The following is a 20,289-nucleotide window of genomic DNA, read 5'->3' as shown; positions in this document are numbered from 1 at the left end:
CTTGTGTAGGACTCCACATCAAAGACAACTCTTTCTTTGGCTGCTGGTAAAACTATGGACTGTACTTTTCAGCTGGGAGTGCAAAACCAGTCTGTTTTACATTGAGACATGCATGTAGGGGGAGACTGTTTGAAAACAGAGTAGAAACAACAGGTTGAAGCAGAGAGAAAGTGCTCTGTGTATAATGATTTCTTCTTCTTTTCTTTCCCCCAAAAGCACCTAATCAGATGGTTACAAGACTGTTCCATTAAAGCTAAACAGTTCAAATCTCTTAAGGCAGAATAGCTGGCAAAACCCCCTTTAGGAACAAGAAAAGATGAAAGGTGAAATAGATGGACTTGTATACAGAAAGAAGGAAGAAATAAAATTTCAACAAATGATTGCCAGCTGCTTGCTTGGAAGCAGTAGGTGGCCACATGTGATAGTGGTTTTACAGCGTTTGCCCAAACAATGACAGCCATTTTGCAGGAATCCACTGACAAGCCATGGTGTTAGGGCAGCTCAGATATCTGGAAGATAGGCTGATTTTTTGCACATTTTTATCTTCCTTGATAAAAAGAGAGAAGATTAGATGGCTTGTGGCGTATGCTACAATAATATCATGAATTGCTTTTTGGATTTTTTCACTGCCTGTTTATTGGATAAATGTGTTTGGCTTTCAGTGGATTGTTTTCCTTCAGCAACCACACTGAAAAAACCCGACAACTGCCATTTATATCTCAATGATAACAACGTTTGGATTAAGTGTCTAACAGGAATGTTCTCCGAATATTGGCAGTTTATGCTTGGAATGCTTTCGCAGCATATCTCCAGAACATTTGTTTTTCAGTGTTTATCTTAAATTTGTTGGGCTGTTTTGTTTGGAATTATATCAAGATCTGGTTAGAGATGAATAACATTGTTGTCAATGTTTGGAGGTCTTTGATACAACTCCAGAAGAATGGAATTGCTTTTTAGAAATGGTATTTAAAAAAGTGGAGAAACACAAAATAAATAAATACTGGGTTGGGTTTTTTTCTTCACAAAACTAATTATTAAAAAGATTGATGGATTTATTGTTAAACCTTTATGGGAAATGCTGTAGTGTAAGATTTGGGGTTTTTTAAAACTATAATTGAATCCATATGCTAAAGAGTTAAGAACCTTTAATGGCTTTTAAAAAAAATGATATGTGTATGATTGGTTTGGAAATGAAGCATACTACATAGTTATTGTTTTTTTATTCCAAGCAATGCCGAACAGTATATCAAAGATAATGATATATGCTGCCTTATTTATAGTATCTAGGAACTTATTTTTCATGACCGCATTATATTATGATTTAAAATTATTTTTTAAATAAAGATATTTTTTTTCATTTTTCTATATTTGCAGGTTCTATTACCGAGTGCCAATATCCATTATTATCTGTGACACCACCACCAACTACCACCATCTGCAATGGCACCACTGTTACCACGCCGACCACAACCTGTGGTGTGACTACTGCAACAACAACAACTGCCACGTGCAGTACCCCCACAACCACTGCGGCAGCAACCACCCTATGTCGGCCGCTGTCACAACCCCTTGTTTCACCAGTTGTCGTCAGTCAGCGGCCCTCGCCGACCCCCCCACCCGCACTACCTCCAGCCCCACGCAAATCCCCTGTGCCACACTCAAAGACTCGTGCTTCGCCGGCACCCATACAAGGCTGTGTTAATAGGGACCAAGATCCCGCGAGGCACTCCGCAGTTCTGCCGAGGAGGGACGAACATATACGGAGAGAGGAACACTTGCGGAGGGAGGAGCATCTGAGGAGGGAGGAGCACCTGCGTCGTGAAAACCACTCCCGAGAACGAGAACATTCCAGAGAGAGGGAGAAGGAACTGTTGCATCACCCAAACAACATCTATCCATCTCCGATTGCTTTCTCCAAACCGTCACACATTTGGGCTAAGTAAGTAGCTGTGGTTAGTAGGAGCAACTTTAGAATCTGAAAATTGTAGATTTGGTAATAATGCCATATCTACACTTTTAAGATTTGTAGATTTGGTAATAATACCAAGTCTACCATTTTAATACCAAGTCTAGACTTTTAAGGCCTCTGACAATTGAAAATTTGCATAAACTATTTATGGGTGACGCAAAAACACATTAAAGTAACTTGTTTTGTTATTAGGTAACCAATCATTACCCTGTAAATGGTGTCATAAATTCAATACACGAATGAAAAATGGGTTACACAAACTATAGTTACACAGTAATGCATGAACAAGACTGTCACTCTCGCAAATTTCAGAGACTTGGTGCTATATTTTACCTGCTGAAAGAAAGGTGTGTGTATTTTTGTTTACTTAAAATTGAAAAACAAAATTTTGTGATATAATTATGTAATGGTAAGCCAATTTAATAAGCTAGAAATAGATATTGGATTATGCAGTTTCTTTTTCTGTCAGAAATACTGCAGAAAGTAAATGTTCATTTGTAGTCTAAACACAAATGTGGTCAAAATAAATAACTTGTCTCTAATTTGGTGAAAACATTGTATTTCAGTAATTATGTAATTCAACATGGGATCGAGTTATCAAGTGTATACAGAATATATGGGAAGTGAATATGGTATTAGTTGAAATTAATGCACCCTGTAAAAACTTTCCAGCACAGTTGGATTTATCTATTTTTCAGCTGTCTAGTACATAAATTATGTGCCATGATGTTTTGTTGTGTTATCAGCAATAACTTGACTTTCTCTTTTCTGTTTTGCAGCTCTCCCGCCAGTCAGCTGTACAGTCACTCACCTAGTCTTCACTCCCCCAACCTTCATTCCCCTCTTCACCATTCCTTGAACTCACATGCCTCACCCTTCAGCCATCCTGCAGGAGCACTGCCACACCCCCCAAGTGCCCATCCAGCATCACACAGCATGTTCGCACCTCCCATACCGCCAGGACCATCACCACTGACATCAACGGCTCTCACTGTTCCCGGAAGCAATCACTTTGGAACAGAAAGTCTCATAAGAAGTAAGTATTGCAGAATCGTGTTTTTCCTACACACCCCATTCGTTATTTTTGTTATTTAGTGCAATAACATTTTAAGACATACGACTGGCTTCTCCAAGATGATTATCAGGTCACCAATGCCATACTATCCAATAATAAAAAAAATGAACGGTCGAATCTGTGACATACAAATGAAATTGATGTGTCTGTGATGCACAAATTAACTATAAGTGCTAGGGCCTTACATGGGCTTTAGTTGGAAAAGGCATTTAAATTTATTTTAAAATAGTTTTCTGAAGATATATGTAAGAAATAGAAAACAACATTTGTGTATATTACATACCATTTAGGTTACAAGTAGTTGTTTAAAAGCATATCCACTTGTGTAGTAGTCTCTTTTTAAAAGTTCAAATGCGGCTTGTATTCCTTGTGGCAGGCAGGATATGATTGCAAGACCTTTTTCTGTACTTTTGGTCGAGATCAGCCAACAGAGCAGACATTTTTTCACTTGACTGGTTTATTCACTTCCACACTGGGAAACAATTGGATCATTCGCAATGTTAAAATGTTTTTCCATTGTAGCTGAATGGATGCATGATGTTACCAAACTGTTTTCACAATGATTGGTAAATTAAAGTGAGCTACATAAATATGTCTTGGTAGGTGGGTTGGGAGAGATGGTGGGGGTGATCTTTATCTTGTAGTCTAATAACATTAGAATAGGCATGCTTATTCCCAATGTAAACAAATAATCGGCATGTCTTTCGGATGATTCAAAAGTAATTGTCTGGCAAATATATAATTTTAGGGAGAAAATCCCCTTTTCAACTAGGTTAAATCATAAATGGTTTACTTAGTTTTATGAACTAATAAAAAGTAGGCCTATGGTGGGGGTTTTTACAGTAATACGAAACCTGTTTTTCTCCACGGATTCACTTCCTTCTTTTTGGCTTTGTGTTGATAATTGCGTTATTATTTTACAGATCTATACCACCTTGGTTTTTTCTTTTCCAACAAAAATTCTGCTAGAACTTAAATATTTCCTCAAACCCATGACAGATTATTTATTTTTGTGTTGTCTGTATTACGCTAGACTGAGATCTTATTTATTTATTGATAGATGGCAACAGCAGAGATAGGTTTTCCAGATCACACAAAGAATGTCTGTGAATAAGCAACACCACTACATGTGTTGTTGTTTCAGATAAACATTGCAACATATACTGAAAAATGTATGTGGAGAATTCTGTTGTTTTTTCCTCCTGGTTTTTTTTGTACCACCAGTCTGCTTGTGAGGTTTGCTGCTACCTGATAGTGTTGTAGATAATAGTCACTGAAAAGTTATCTCGTTTGTCTTCAGCTTTTACCGGTTGCTGGTGCCGGTTGTAGTGTGGTTTCTTTTTTATTTGTTTTATTGGCCCGCGTTGATAGGAAGACAGTGTTGTTGGGTGTGAAGTGTTTTCTCAAGCTGTCTGCCGTGCCCTTTGATTATGGTAAAGAGGAAAATAATGAAATGTTTTCCAAACTGAAGATAGTTGAATCAGCCTCAGTGCCTTGCCAAGCCATCTCCAGTGATACTTTCAACAGACACCTCGTAATCTTTTCTACTCCCTCCACAGTTAATGTATTGACACGGTAACACAACGATCTATGTTTTCAGCTTTCTTTGGCATGGGATAAGGAAACCAAACAACAAATGATCTGATAAAGCAATTGCTTAACAATAAATGCTACTTGATGTTTTAAAAATGGAAAGAGGGGGAAAAAATCAAAGTGATCCAGTAGCTGAAGTGCTAAGCAGTGTATTTTCAGTTTAGGGTAAACATCTGTTCAGTAAATAAACAAATAAATGTTGCTCACATTTCAAAGTTTTCCCTCCCAGACATTGTGTCAATAGATGAGGGTTTTAGGTGGGTTTTTTAAAAATGTGTTTCTTTTAGTGAAAGAGTTTTTGTGTTTGTGATAAATTGGTCAGGTTAGCATTACAATTCTTTGTTCACTGTCATTGCTGTTCATTTCTCACAATATGAGAAGATATCTGTCCCAAACAGGTATAATACATCAGACCAGTTTGACCTGTGAGTGTCGTTCACTAATTGTACTTTTAACATCTTTAATTATCCTGATGTAACAATTGCAGTGAAGCATGCTTTTTTAATAAACAGGTATGATTTCTTGGATAGATCAGGGCTTCTAGAATTTTTATAAAATCCACTAGCCATGGGATCAGTGATTTAAAAAATTCACTAGCTCTACTTTAGCTTAAGTTAATACAAGTTTACTAAATAATAGTAATAATCAGATATGTCACCTAAAGAGGGAGATAAGAGATTAAAAACACTAAGATTGGGGGTTGGGGTGGGGGACAGTATATTTGTATTTACAAAATAAGACAACTGTAACATTTGACAAAGAAAAATTCACTAGCCATCGGGCATGGCATTAGTAGACTTACTAGCCCAACATTGAATATCACTAGCCATGGGAGTGGTGCTACCATAATCTAGAAGCCCTGCTAGATTCAGTTGTATTTCATGTCATCACCTAACCTCAAATTATATGTGCATTGTTTATTGTTACTCTTAATTCTGACAGTTGAAGCTGGCCCAAATATTGTTGACCATGAATTAACTTGGTCCATCTTCAATAAATACATGTATATTGTGGATAGATCTAATTAATTCTAGGTCTGCGATATGTGTTTAAATTCTGTACCTATTTTCTTTTTCTTTTTGCAATAGTTCTAATGCAAGTTGTGTATTAATATGAAATGATTGTTTTGCAGATCAAGATTTCCTTCACCAAGATTTGACCAACCGTCTGTTGGCCCACAACCGGGAAACGGGCAGCACGCCTTTAGGATCATCTCCATACCTGCGCACCGAGACTCATCAACATCAGCATCAGCACTCACACCTCCACAACCACCAGCACATGCATCAACACACATACACGGGGATTGGCCCGCCACCTTCCCTTGTTCCAACACCTCCACCACATTTGGTACGTATCTCGCTTTATTCACATTGATAAGTTTCAGGGGGTTTTAAAAACAAAGTATACCTCTTGATTTCACTTAGCAAAATTTGGTTAGAAATTCTCAGTTATGAAATATGTTGGGGGGGGGGGGGGGGGGTTGGTTGGGTTTTTTTTAAAGTTACAAAAAAAAAAAATCATGACATAAGTTTGGAAATATCAATTCTCTCCTGCTAGTAGTATTCTTTTCTGTATAGAAATTTAGCTTATTAGGAGCCGTACTAAAGTATACTTAAGTAATTAAAAAAAAAAAAAAAAAAATTCAGATTTAAAGGGTTAACAAATTGCATTACAGCACATACAATTGAAAACATTCATGACATTTGACTTTTTTTAATTATCACAAGTTGAAACCAGTAAGTGTAAGTTTTTTTGTCATCTTTCAAGTTGATATAAACATGTTTGTCCAAACAGCATGAAATATTGTTATTTTATACACGTATCCCATAGCGGTTGTAGATTCCACACAGTTGCTATGAGTAGTTGCTATGGCCATGCACTGCATAACCTTGTCTTATGCTTCATTATCACATATCTGTGTATAGGTATTTATTTATTGACAAGTTTAATACTAATAATAACCAAATGTACACAGCATTCAAATGTACACAGATTCTGTATTCTTTGGAAAGGTATTCACAAGCTGTTAAGATGTCAAATTGATTTTTTTTTTAATCAGTTGAAAAGCTTGGTTAACAATGGCATGTTATTAATCAAATGTATTGCATTTGCAATTAATATTTAATTTTGCTTTTAGAATTTCTTTTTTTTTTCAAATCATTTTCGAAGACTGAAAGTATATTATGTTGATATTTTTTCTTCAATATGGTATGACATATCCTATGTATTATAAGTATGGATATTGCATTTTCTATTCATATATTTATACATTTCCTATAAATCTATATATTCCATAGCAATCTATAATTAATATACATGGTGTTATTATTTTTCAGTTTGATAAAATTCCAAAAGTTTATGAATCGGGTATTTTTCGGCCAAATGCAAGTGGGGTAAGTTTTTGGTTTCTATTTAGGTTTATGATTTAGCCCTGTTTGTTGGTTTCCAAAATTATTGATCCACTGTGTATGAAGATTCAGTTAAAATATTGACAAATGAAATATCTCTTTCAGTATTTATTGGCTTGGAAATTAGTAACAAATTATTGACCAAATAAATATGTCATAGGACATTCATTACACCATAATATTTTAGAAACACCAATAAAACAACACCAACACATCCACCAAAATCAATGCCATACTTCAAAGTTTATATACCATACAACAACTATATGTGTGCACATAATAAAATATGTGCAATAATTTAAACAAATTATAGTTAAGTATTTAAATTTCTTGATATCAAGTCAGTATTTTATTTCTAAATGAAGTTTGAAATTTAGTTTTCCTATAACAATAACTGTTTTGTTAGCGTTGAATTGAAAAGTTTGTTCTTGTTTTTTGTTTAACGACACCACTAGAGCACATTGATTTATTAATCATCGGCTATTGGATGTCAAATATTTCGTAATTTTGATATAAGAAACCCGCGGCATATTTCCATTAGTAGCAAGGAATCTTTTATATGCACCATTCCACAGACAGGATGGTGCATACTATAGCCTTTGATATATCAGTCGTGACGTTGAATTGAAATACAAAAGAATGTGTTAATATTCATGTCTTTCACTTTTCTTTTATCCAGCTTTTGCCATCTGCATCGGCTGCGCCGTACCCAGGATTTTCCTCTCTGATTCCTGCCGGCCCGTCGGTAGGCCACCTCAGCTCAGGCCTGCATGGAGCATTTCAGCCAAAAGTGCGGGTAAGTGCTTCGTCTTAATGCACAAATTCTTGGAATAACAACGATGCTGGCAAGAATTTTCTTCTTTTTAAATTTTTCATGCTTTGAACAGGAATAATTTTGAGTTTCATTAGTACTTCTATTAACCACTCAGCTCATTGATAATACTAGTAATGGCTTTCATTATATACATTTCTTTGGGGTCTTGAACGAAGCAACAGGTTAGTTGAATTTGTCAAAGACCTGTGTAACACTTTAGTGTGTGGATTTAAATCCACATATCTCCAGATGTACACATGTTCATGTGTAATAATACTGAAGCCAACAAAAAAAATAAAAAAAATAATTCAAATTAGGTTCATCCAAGGTTTGCAAAATTGTTACCTGTTTAACTAGGCCTACTTCTTGGTGAAATACTTCTTAAATTGCCAATTCGATGTTGAAAAAACAAACAAAAAAACCCACCAAATGTTGATCATTTTAAATCATGCCCAATTCTTATAAAACAATTTAGAATTTGGTATTAGGCTCAAACTTTAATCTGAACTGTTAATTGAATGCAGTTTGAGATTAGACACATTTTGAGACGGCACAGTGAAAATAATAAGTACGTGCAGGGTAAGTATGAATGATGCAAAATAATTTTTAATGTTATTAACAGTACAATTAGTAATAAGTTAAATTATTACAAATAGATAAATTAACTAAAGGTGATAATTTTTTCTTTATTATTAATAATATTTAACAGATATTTTTCTAAATAAAGACAGAAATTCATTTATTTTCACCCTCATTATTTTTGTCATGTATTTGTTGCTCATTGTGTTTTGTTTTGGCTCTGCTATGTACTCTTCATTGAATGCTCCCTTTACAGACGCTCGGACCCCCAAGTCAGGGTATGTTTCCCCGCCTCGACCGAGACAAACCGGCAGTCCCCTCGGCAGTGACGTCCTTGCCCCAGCAGAAAGTTAGTTGGTTTTTCGGCCATGCTCAAAGAGCCGGCACTTCTCAGTGTTAATGTTCTTGATAATGAGACGAAACCTCCGTCATTTAAAACAACATCACTGGTTTTATCATCGTTGAACATTTAATGTGTATGTGTATGTGCATGTGTGTGTGTGTTGTTCATGTGTATGTGAAAACCTTTTTTTTCTGAGCTTTTGGGGGGGGGGGGGGCGTGGGGGGTGATGTGTTGAAATAAATTGTGTTTGTGCTTGATTAGGCAGAAACAGAACTGGTCTACATTACATTACAGTACTTTTCTTATTACAAGTTTATTCGATTTGTTGTGTAAAGCAAACTGTTGAAACAAACACGAACCAAAAAAAGAATGAAAGTAGTATTTTGCCCATTAATTTGTCAAAAGATTTCTGTACTAAGCACCACATTGTTTTTCACCACTAGCCCAGATGTTTTTCATCAGCAGGTTTCTGATCTGGAACATTTCTTTTCATTTGCTGTATGCTTGATACTTAAGAAATAATACATGTAGTTCATGGTGTGTTGGGCTGTCATATATCCATTTTATTTGGTTAGTTAAATGGTAATTGAGAAGTTATTTCATCTAGGGGAGGGATGTATGGTCAGTAACCGCATTATCAGGACTTCTAAGATGGTCTTATTCAGTTTATGCCTCTTTTCATTACATTTTGTTGATTGGTTATTATAAAACGGTTAGCTTGAATCACTATGACACAATACATTCTACTGCATAAGATAAAACTAGCATTTTTAATGGAAGTCATTTTAATGATTGTATTTTAAATGATGGAGGATTTTGTGTTACTTGTGGGTTAACCCCTTTCTTGGTGTGTTTTATATGTAATGACAGCTAAGGTCAGTTCAACCTATTTTCTGCACGAAAAGATAAAAGGTAAAAGTATTGGCTCCTTAAATAAATTTAATCAGCTAATATTCACAATCTTGTTATTGTTATGTACTTAAGGCTCATCACAATTACTAGTTTGGTATGGAAACTCAAATGCTTGTGATTAGTAATTATTAAAGTAAATCTGCCACTTTTTATAGCCATAACTTTGCCTTATCTGATAAAACAAACTTTCATGAGCAATTACTTCTATTCCATAATACTGTCATCCTGATTTGTACACCATCCGTATAAATCATCAATTCAAACTTCAGAATAACCATGGAGATGTCTTGGTGGTTTTGTTATTGGGTTGGTTATATTATGCAGGATGACGCCCCTAACCCTTACCCCCCCCCCCCCAAAAAAAAAAATTAATAATGTACTAATCACTATTCATTTGGAGCCTACTTTTTGATGAACAATATTCTGAATTTATTTAAAAAATATTTGACATCAGAATTTTCTGAATTGAGAATGTTAACTTAATTGTAATAGAACTAAATGTTGTGTTTGGTAACCACAACAGATTGTTTCTAAAGAGAAAGGAAGGGGTTGATCAGGTTTTACTTTTCAATTTAATGTTTTCTCAATATTACTGAGAGAGTGCACAAAATTCACTCAATGTTTTGTGTTATTTGGGGCACTTTGTATTCATGTTTATCCCCGTCAGAACTGGGAATGATTATTTTGTTCTAAGATGTAGATCTGTCCATCTTTTCATATTTTATATATATCTATACATTTGTCTTCTTTAATGTTGACCTGCAGGGCTTTGGTCTTAGGATCAAGTCCCGTTAGTGGGCTCATTCTCTGATATTCATCAGAATTATTAAATGTTTGACATCCAGTAGCCGAAGATCAGTAAGTTGGTGTGTTCTAGTGGTGATGTTAAGCAAAACGGACAGCTATTGTTAACAGTACATACATTATTAATATTTAATACTATGGTAAACCATCCACAAAGACAAAAATCCATTGGCTGTAACGGGACCAATTTATTGTTTTTAATTTAATGACACCACTAGAGCACATGGGCTCGAGTATGTCAAACATTTAACAATTTTGACACTGTCTTCAAGGAAAGCCACTACATGTTTCCATCAATATATAAAAATTTATAAACATATCTGTACTGAATTTTAGAAGACATTAAAAACTTAGTATTAGAGATGTTCCTCTCCTTTGATATGACCAAAAACAGGTGTTACTGCATTGTAGTTACCACTAAAGTTTGTTTTATCACCTTTACAATAACCAAAAACACCATGTATAGAAGAATTATTTAAGTGTTTTTTTCTGTCATGTGTATGATATTGCTGTCCATTAAAGTTTTTATTCAGTTAGTAATTAATATTATTCTTTCTGACACCTGATATTGATAAAAAAAAAATTAAGATGCAATTTTAATTTTTTTTAAACAGTGTAAATCATTTGAACAGGGATTCCGCGGAAGTCAATTTGCTTTCTAAATACGTCAACAGGACAGTTAGCTATCAATAACTGCAATAAACCACTTCACTTCTGAAGAATCAAGCTAGATATAAAAAATGGTCATGGCATGTTATGGCCTGAAGGCAGTTATATCATCATGCTGTCATGGAAATTGATCAGTCCTTTTTTTCTTTTTTTTTCGTCATTGCCTGAAAAGACATTTTGATTATAAATCTTGTGTCTGCTTAAGAAAAAAGTCAAAGGAGGAAGTTGAGATGTTGAAAAGAAAGATCAATAGAAAAATCTCAATCGAGATCCCTTGAGCACAGAACCACGAAGCCGTGCAATACTTTAATGTCAGTTTTAGGGCAGAAAAAATAACTTTATTTGGCATCAGATGGATTTAATCTACACTGGTTTTCTTTTTTTTTAAAGATTTTCAATTGGATTTCAAGATTAGAACTTGTTCTTAAATGCAAAATTCTGAAGGTTTTTTGTTGGTTCAATAACATTTTTTTTCATTTAAATCATTTTTAGTCATTTTTTTAGACTTGTTTTGTATTTGAACTGAACTGAAATTAAGGGTTTTTATGAGATATGGTTTCTTAAAATGTTTAGAGGCAATAATAAACATTGGTTGTTAAATAATGCTGTTAAAATCCATTTGAATGTGCATAAACTTAAATATGTTATTATTTTGGTTTGCATTCATTTGTTAAGAATTGTAAAGTAATGATATAAGGATTTCTCTTTAAACATATGTTACTAAATATTACGTATTCAAATTTAAAATCACCTTAAAGCAGTATTATTATTTGTCCCATAACATTTCTTCATAATCCTGGAAAAATTATTTGTCTCACTGGTGTGTTTTCCATCTATTTTAACCAATGTCCACCATTACCACTAAATGGTGTCACTGGTGGGTTTTCCACCTATTTCAGCCAATGTCCACCATTACCACTAAATGGTGTCACTGGTGGGTTTTCCACCTATTTCAGCCAATGTCCACCATTACCACTAAATGGTGTCACTGGTGGGTTTTCCACCTATTTCAACCACTGTCCACCATTACACCTAAATGGTGTCACTGGTGGGTTTTCCACCTATTTCAACCAGTGTCTACCATTACACCTAAATGGATTCAGAATGTGTTTTACTTTCTGTGTAAAATGGCTAAATAAAAAATCATATTCTACTCCGCTCAATTTTTTTTTTCATTTATGCTTTACACCATACATTCCTAAACATTACTAACATTTATTGTGAAATCCTTTTTTTTTGTCTGTTTTTTTTGTCATTGACTTTAAAAGCATAATGAAAATTTAATATATGTATACAAATAATACAAATGTATAGTACTACCTTTCCGATCCACAAAATGAAGTACTTAAAAAAATGTGTTTCTTAGCAAAACCATGAAAAGTTCCAATCTACAATATTATGTGTCCAACAAAATGTGTTTCTTGGTAAAACCACAAAAATTTAAGCCCACGAAAATAAACAATTTTGCAGTAATTGCCTGTCATTGCTGTAGTGAAATAAGCAGTCCCAGTTTTCTCGTAATGCTAGATTTGTTAATGATTCCTCCATATTGTTTCAGAAGCAGGGTAAGTGGTGTGCAGTGCACGTGCGTGTGGCGTGGGAGATCTATCACCACCAGCAGAAGCAGCACCCCGAGAAGGGAGCCGAGTTGAAGCCAGGGGAGACGCTCCGACCTCCTAGTCACCTCCTGCCTGGCTCCACACTCCCCTTACACCGTCCGCCCGAGCTGGGGCCAGGCACACCCGTCTCCATGTTTGGTGGAGGTACGTCTTACGTTATTCGTGTTTAGCAGTAGGCCATAGGATTGAAAATTTCATGCAAAAACACTTATTCGGTTCTGTACCTTGTGATCATGGGAACCGTTAGCAAACTGGTTTTAGGTTTTCGTTGAATAGTCATACTCAATATAATAATCACAGAAAACGAAATTTTGGTTCCGTGATTTTTACCAGCACACTACTGACACCGTACCAGAAAGAATCGTTTCCCTGAAATCTGAAGCCCTGGCATGCAAACTTGACATAATGACGCCTAGCTAGTTTTTTCGGGGTCGGTGGACTTTCTGTAGTTTTTGCAGACTTTACCAATTTTTGTGTGACATTGATTTAAATTCACCATTGGTTAATTTTTATGCTAATAAAACGTAACAATTTTGGGAGGATTAAAATCATTGTTCCAGGAATATATTTTTGTTTTCAGTGTTCTGTTTTTATTATATACTACTCAAAAGAATTTAAGGGTCAGACGATATTTTCGACATTATTTTCTGAATGTCAATTATATTAGCTAGACCATAATGTCACGCATGGTATTGTTCCATTTTGACGAAAGTGGGTCTAAGCAACCCATAAATGAATTAAAATCCACTGTCATTGACACTGTCGACTAGTTCTAACGGCGAAAACATGCTTACATTTGCACGTAAATTAGGGCGAAAGCGAAAGGTCTGCTAAGTGCCCATAACTTGCTTTTTCACAAAGCGCTTCATTTGCACGCTTTGCATGTTCCCAATGCTGAATTTCCGTATAATTGGAGCTTGCGTTCGTGTACGGTGCACACTCCAAATTCGACAATGGTACGACGTCAACTGACTATCGAAAATCGAGGAAGGGCTATTGCTTGGCTTCAGGATGGCAATACGCAAAGAAATGTTGCTCTGAGACTTGGTGTCAGTCAGAGTGTCGTTGGCCGACTGTGGCAACGGTACCAAGCAACGAATTCTGTTCGAAATCGTCCATGTTCGGGAAGACCCCGAAGCACTACAAATAGAGAGGACCGCTACATCACCAATATGGCTCTACGTCAACGCACAACCACTGCACGCCGATTACGTGACAATCTGCAGACTGCGACTGGAACTCGAGTGTCTGATCAAACCATACGCAATCGTCTGAGAGCCAATAATCTACGTTGCCGTCGCCAGGCTGTTCGACCACCACTCATACCACATCACAGAACGGCCAGACGTCACTGGTGCACGCTTCATCTGCAGTGGCAACGTGTTCATTGGGGTCGAGTGATGTTCACTGATGAGACCAGGTTTAGTCTCCAGTTCAACGACGGTCGGGTTCGTGTCTACAGACATCCTGGGGAGCGCTTCACTGACGTTAACGTTAGACAACGTCACCGGTTCGGTGGTGGCAGCGTCATGGTGTGGGGCGGCATCTCTATCCACCACAGGACCCCCCTCTATGTGGTGGATGGCAGTCTGAATGGAATCCGCTATCTGAATGAGATTATCCGGCCGTTGGTTCTCCCAGGCCTTCAGCAGATTGGCGGCGGGGCAGTTCTGCAGGATGACAATGCCAGACCCCACCGCGCCAGGGTGGTAACGGACTTTCTCAGACAACAAGGTATCGCCAGGATGGATTGGCCAGCATATTCGCCTGACTTGGCCCCAATAGAGCACGCCTGGGACGAATTAGGCAGGAGCGTTCGGGATAACCATGCCCCTCCGGCCAACCTTCATGATCTGGGTCAACTTCTTATGGCAGAGTGGCAGGCCATTCCCCAAGAGTTCTTCAGACGTCTGATCAACAGCATGAGGCAACGATGTGTCGAGTGTATTCGCGCCAGGGGTGGATTCACACACTATTAAACGAATGTTCTAATGTGTAAAATCCATGTTTGACAACCTTCAACTTTGACAGCATGTCATGTGACTTTCTTGTATACAGTGACGTTTATTTGTGTTTTTTTGTAAATATGGAACAATAAATAAAAAATTTGGTGTAGTTTACATCATCAATCTAATACACTCTGAAACTTATTTGGTTATAAATTTTTGACCCTTAAATTCTTTTGAGTAGTATATATAATAGGTTTTATTATATAATATAATTTTCTGTGTAACATTCTGTTACGGTTTATACACCAGGATTGCTTAACATGTCAGTATTCTGATGGTTGAAAGTGGGGATTTTAAATGGTGTTTTTGTTTAAAATATCTGTTGGACTTGTTTTGGTATCTGATGTTTTACCTGCAGTATTGTCATCAGGTATTCATTTCACATACTGGCATTGCAGCATTGTAGATCGTTAATGTAGTACTGCATCCTAATTGTTGTTTTCATTGCAGTGAATCCCCATCAGAGGAACATACTGGAAAGTCATGGTGCAAATGCTTTATACAATTCTGGTAATTGTTACTTAATATCTTTTTTAAAGATTCATAGTTCTGAAATGTAACATTCCATGTGTTTGGTTTCTTTTTAAGTCATGATTCTATAGTTAAGACAGTTTTCACAGATATTACCTCCGAAACAAAAAGCAAAAACAATATGGAATTAATGTTTAAACAACAAGGAATAAATGTTTAGAATGCAAATTTCTTTCTTAATGGATACGCTTTTGACATTATCACACACCCTCTCCTGTCTCTATATGATCACAACATTTCCTTAGTCACAGGTTTAAATAATAATACTGGCATATAGTTGGTCCAGTTATGGTTTTGTAAAATTAACACCCCAAAATAGCTTTCAGCAGTAATATCATTAGACATTCACAAAGTTCAGTTTTTATCTCGATTATTGAATAAGTATAGTTTTCACAAAGGTTTCCAATGGTAACATGTTGATATTTTTCAGGTTTGCCACCATTTCCCAGACCTGCACCATATCCTACTCTTGGAGGCACTCTTAGTTTTGGAGGATTGGGTATGCAAATCTCATTGTATTGTTTGATTCAAAACCTTTCAATTAATCATTCTAATTCAGCATATTTGTAAAAACCAGTCTGATTGGATCTCTAATAAAATTTCAGGTGGTAAAACCGCCGTTATACCAGTCGCAAATTTCCAGGTGTTACCTATGTCACGTATTCATACGTGCAGATTTGTTTATCAACAACAATGTCGGACATCAGTAAAAACATTGGCCACAACTATAACTCGTTTGGCACCTGCTGGGGTAGAAACTTGGGACATCAATAAACTTGGACCAATAAACCTAAATTTGCAACAGTAAAACCACTGATATACGTCCACAAATTGGAAAACACAGTAGGGCTATCCCCTAATTATACTACCTTTGTCTACATTGTCTACATTGTCTACTTGTTTCTTGTAATAATATTTTTTAGCTATCAAATTAGATTATTGTAAAATTTGTGGATTTAATGAAGAATTTTGTTTTTAATTTTCACTTTTTAGACCCATTTTATTAAGATGACTGACACATGCTATTAAGATAATAAAAAAAAAAACCAACTGGAATTTTGTGTTTTGTTTTAGACTATCCCAACAAAAATATTATTTACTGTTTATAAAAATTGGGGTTTTTTTTTAACTGCTTATCCAAAATCAAAAACAAAATGATAGATCAGGTTATTGTATACCATTAGCGTTTTAAGTATAATATTATTCTGTCTTATACTTCATTAATCCACGGTTTTATAAAACACCTAAAACTAATGTTGACCATTTCAGGGAGTAGTTTGTTAAATAGTGGTCGTGAAATGCCACCAGTTCCTGGAATGGCATCGCCTCATGAATGGAACCGGCTGCATCGAACTCCATCATCATTCCCTCAACTGGAACGAGAGGCCGAGCGTGATCGGGAAATTGAGCGAGAGAGGGAGAGAGAGCGAGAGAGAGAATTAGAGAGGAGGAAAGAAGAGGAAAGGGAACGGTGAGGAAATTAATGCAGTTGTTTCTGTTTTCCTGCATTTATGTTAAATGATCCATAGTAGCCAATTCACTACATAAAAAGTGTATTTTGTTTTTGCAGTTTTGAATCAAGTGGTTATTGTTGAAGAAGAGTGTGCAAAGATAAAAATCATATTATATAACCTTTTGTTTTAGAATCTCATACATACAGGACACAATATAAAAAATATCAAATTTTATGTGTCATTGTTATGGAAATTCTATTTTTTATTATAAGAGATATATATTTATATTTCAGTCACCTCTGTGTTTTTAAAACAAAACTTATCTTCTCCAGTAATGTTTTGCAACCAAACTTGTAAATATTGTGTTAATAATGACAATATGGTATGGTTATCTACCAGTGCTTGATAATAAACCACAATGCACATAGATTCACATCCAAAAGACTACTTTTATTCACCATTTTCATTTTCTTATTTGTAGGGAAAGAAGAAATGCAGAAAGTCAAGACAGACTCAAAAGTTTGGAATCTGAGCGATCACGAGATCGCTACAAAGATCACGAACCCCGGCGATCCAGGTCTCGATCTCGTTCCCGATCGCCAATGCGGAATGGACGTATTGACCATCTGAAACTAGACCCCGGTTTACTGGACAGGCGGTACGAGGACAAACTGAAGGTGAAGGAGGAGCGCAGGGAGGAGGACTTCATTACCAATAGCCTAAACAATAATTTCGAGAGAGAGAGAGAAAAGTTTATTCGCAGTAATTTAATGGGCTTTGGCCAGCTTCACCCAGCTGGCCCAATGTCTATGGGCTTAAGTGTGAACAATATGATGCTGGATCGTAGCCGCTTTCTTGGACCTACCTATTTCCCTATGGAGCGGCCTAGCAATCCTGCCTCTATGTGGAACCCATTTGATAAAAGTATTGCTATAAATCAGCAGATGGAGATGGAGCGGGAGCGTATGGCCCTCAGGCTGGGTGCTCCAATGGCAGTCATAGAGCAAGAGAGACTCAAAGAACAGATTATGAGGGACCATGAAATGGAGTTGAGGCGGCAGTATCTGGAGCGTCTGCCGCCATACGACCGCGAGAGGTTAGCCTTTGAACAGAGTAAACTCCAGCCCCAGTTCAGGGCAGACCCACTGGGTCTTGTTCACTATCAGCGGACTATGAGTCCCCTAACTCATAACCACGGCAGCAAAAATGGCTCGCCCGCTGTGATTCCGGGTGTGCCCCCTCCGTTAATCCCATCGGCCAGTGCGACGCGGCCACACAACCACAGTAACTCTCCTTCCAGCAGTAAGTTGAAGGGCTGCAGCCCGGCAGACAGTACCAGTGAGCACAAGGACAAGAGAGACACCAGCTCCACAGACCCAGACGCTCATTCTCGGTGAACACGAATCGGTTCCTCTAGTGCTCTGTGTTGTGCTTTATTCAGAAGATGTGGATATTTCTCTCTTCTTTTAAAACAAAACAAAAAATCAACTTGTCCAACAACAAAAATGATGAAAACAAAAGTGCTGTTTTAAAAACAATATTTTGGCATTAGATTAATGCTCAAAGAGGATCTAATGCTATGGCATCAATATGTGATGGGCGATGTGTGTGTGTGTATTTTCACAGGTAGAATCATTTCATGGCTGTTACGAAGAAACAAACCAACATATTTCTGTGGTTCAAAACAAACTGGTTCTATGAATATTTTTCTGAATTAGGGTGTGAAAAATGTGGAAAGATTATTTATGCACACAAACGCCCATGATATATATATATATGTATTGCCAAAATCAAATTGGTGAAAGCTATGCGGTAGTGATCATTCCATAATCTTGCAGTGGTATTACAATAGCAAGTTTAATGTGTGGAGCCTTACCTTCAGGATAATGTGGCCAACACGGACATCTATTTCAATTATATTGAAGCATTCAATGCTTTTTGTGAAACTTTGTGACATTTGACTAGAAGCCCCTGTTCAACATTTTCAATCATTAAAAAAACTGGCTAGAATCTGACAATTCAGAGCCATTGATGGGGAATGTTAGGGGTGAAGGGGTTAATGGTAAGATGGCTGCCATGTTAGAACAGTCCACTGAAGAAGGACATAAGCAATGATCTCTGTTACATATGGTTTGCGTCATGGTCTCAAACCGTGGCACCGTGATATATTTTGTGGATAGATCTATAGGACTTGTGTGTTTGCTGACTGGTAACACAGTATATGCAATATTTTAAAACATGCATTTGACCACAGTTTGGAAACCTTGTCTGTTGATGGCCTATAATCAGTTTTGTTTTATTCTGTTGTAATTGATGCTTACTTTATCCTATGGAAACTAGTATAACTTTGAACAGTCTTCAGCAATAATGTGATACTGCATGCGAGTGTGTGTAAATCAGATGAACATTGTAGATGAGTGTGATAATCCTACCAATGTTACCATGAAGGGTGACATACAAGTTCCATTAGTCCAGTTCATAACACTGAGTGCAATGACTGTTGGTCTACTTGTACAAAACATAATATTTGGTCCAACATTTTATGAAAATATTTGCTTCTATCTATAATATATTAATTATCTAACTCGCAATGCTAATTCATGTGATTCATCTAAGCTACATTCATTATTTTCGACTTAATAACCACTTGTGGCAAGGAGATATAGATTACAGTTTGTGTGGTGCGCTTCAATTACTGAATGCAACACTGTAGATCTATAGAGCTTGCATAAGATAAAGCCACATCTGGTAATTATGTCCAATTTATATCTTTGTAGGAGGAGTAGTAGATGATATTGTAAAGTCCAAATCAAAATTATACCTACCATTTTTTGCTTGTTACACACAATTCATGAAAATCCATTGAATGAAAACCTGAATTTTTATTTTTTGATTACATATTATTACTACAAACAAAAGGCATAATAAACATCAAGTGCGCTTATTATATAAAAAAAAAAGTTAAGTTCATAATATCATAAAACCTACAGACTTCAAAACAGCCTATAACATGTATGGTACACTAAGGGTATGTTTGACTGTAACCAGTTGTAATAATACAATGTTATAGTTTATTTCAAATTTTCTGTGCTTATATAGTCATTTAAATGAAGGAACATTTTCGTATTTTTTTTATCTTTATTATGTCTTTTGTTTAAATACAGGGGTGGCCGGGATGTAGCTCAGTGGTAGAGCGCTCACTTGATGCACGGTCGGTCTAGGATCGATCCCTGTTGGTGGTCCCATTGGGTTATTTCTCATTCCAGCCAGTGGTATGGCTGTGGTATGTGTTATCCTGTCTGTGGGATGGTGCATATAAAAGATCCCCTTGCTACTAATAGAAAAATGTAGCGAGTTTCCTTTCTTAAGACTATATGTTGCAATTACCAAATGTTTGACATTCAATAGCCGATGATTAATAAATCAGTGTGCTCCAGCGGTGTTAAACGAATGTGTTTTTGTTGTTGTTTATATACAGTGATCTGTGGTCATAATGCTAATTCACTT

General features: G+C 36.3%; 1 protein-coding gene across 2 annotated transcripts in view; it reads left to right on the top strand.

The window, feature by feature from the left end:
- LOC121368169 (autism susceptibility gene 2 protein-like) overlaps nucleotides 1-20,032 on the top strand; it is a 258,786-nt gene extending 238,754 nt beyond the window's left edge. The window contains exons 7-17 of one of the 2 annotated variants that reach the window (XM_041492786.1): nucleotides 1,375-1,939; nucleotides 2,749-3,005; nucleotides 5,770-5,987; nucleotides 6,977-7,033; nucleotides 7,728-7,844; nucleotides 8,698-8,790; nucleotides 12,728-12,932; nucleotides 15,248-15,307; nucleotides 15,759-15,827; nucleotides 16,598-16,799; nucleotides 17,264-20,032. In XM_041492786.1, the coding sequence (XP_041348720.1) occupies nucleotides 1,375-1,939; nucleotides 2,749-3,005; nucleotides 5,770-5,987; nucleotides 6,977-7,033; nucleotides 7,728-7,844; nucleotides 8,698-8,790; nucleotides 12,728-12,932; nucleotides 15,248-15,307; nucleotides 15,759-15,827; nucleotides 16,598-16,799; nucleotides 17,264-18,179 (2,759 nt within the window). In that variant the 3' untranslated portion in view covers nucleotides 18,180-20,032. The remainder of the gene's footprint in view (nucleotides 1-1,374; nucleotides 1,940-2,748; nucleotides 3,006-5,769; nucleotides 5,988-6,976; nucleotides 7,034-7,727; nucleotides 7,845-8,697; nucleotides 8,791-12,727; nucleotides 12,933-15,247; nucleotides 15,308-15,758; nucleotides 15,828-16,597; nucleotides 16,800-17,263) is intronic. The other variant, XM_041492787.1, reaches the window with a different exon arrangement.
- Nucleotides 20,033-20,289: the final 257 nt, after the last annotated feature.

Source organism: Gigantopelta aegis, chromosome 3, assembly GCF_016097555.1.
Source record: "Gigantopelta aegis isolate Gae_Host chromosome 3, Gae_host_genome, whole genome shotgun sequence".
Lineage (NCBI taxonomy): Eukaryota > Metazoa > Mollusca > Gastropoda > Neomphalida > Peltospiridae > Gigantopelta > Gigantopelta aegis.
This window is presented reverse-complemented; position numbering and strand designations above follow the sequence as displayed.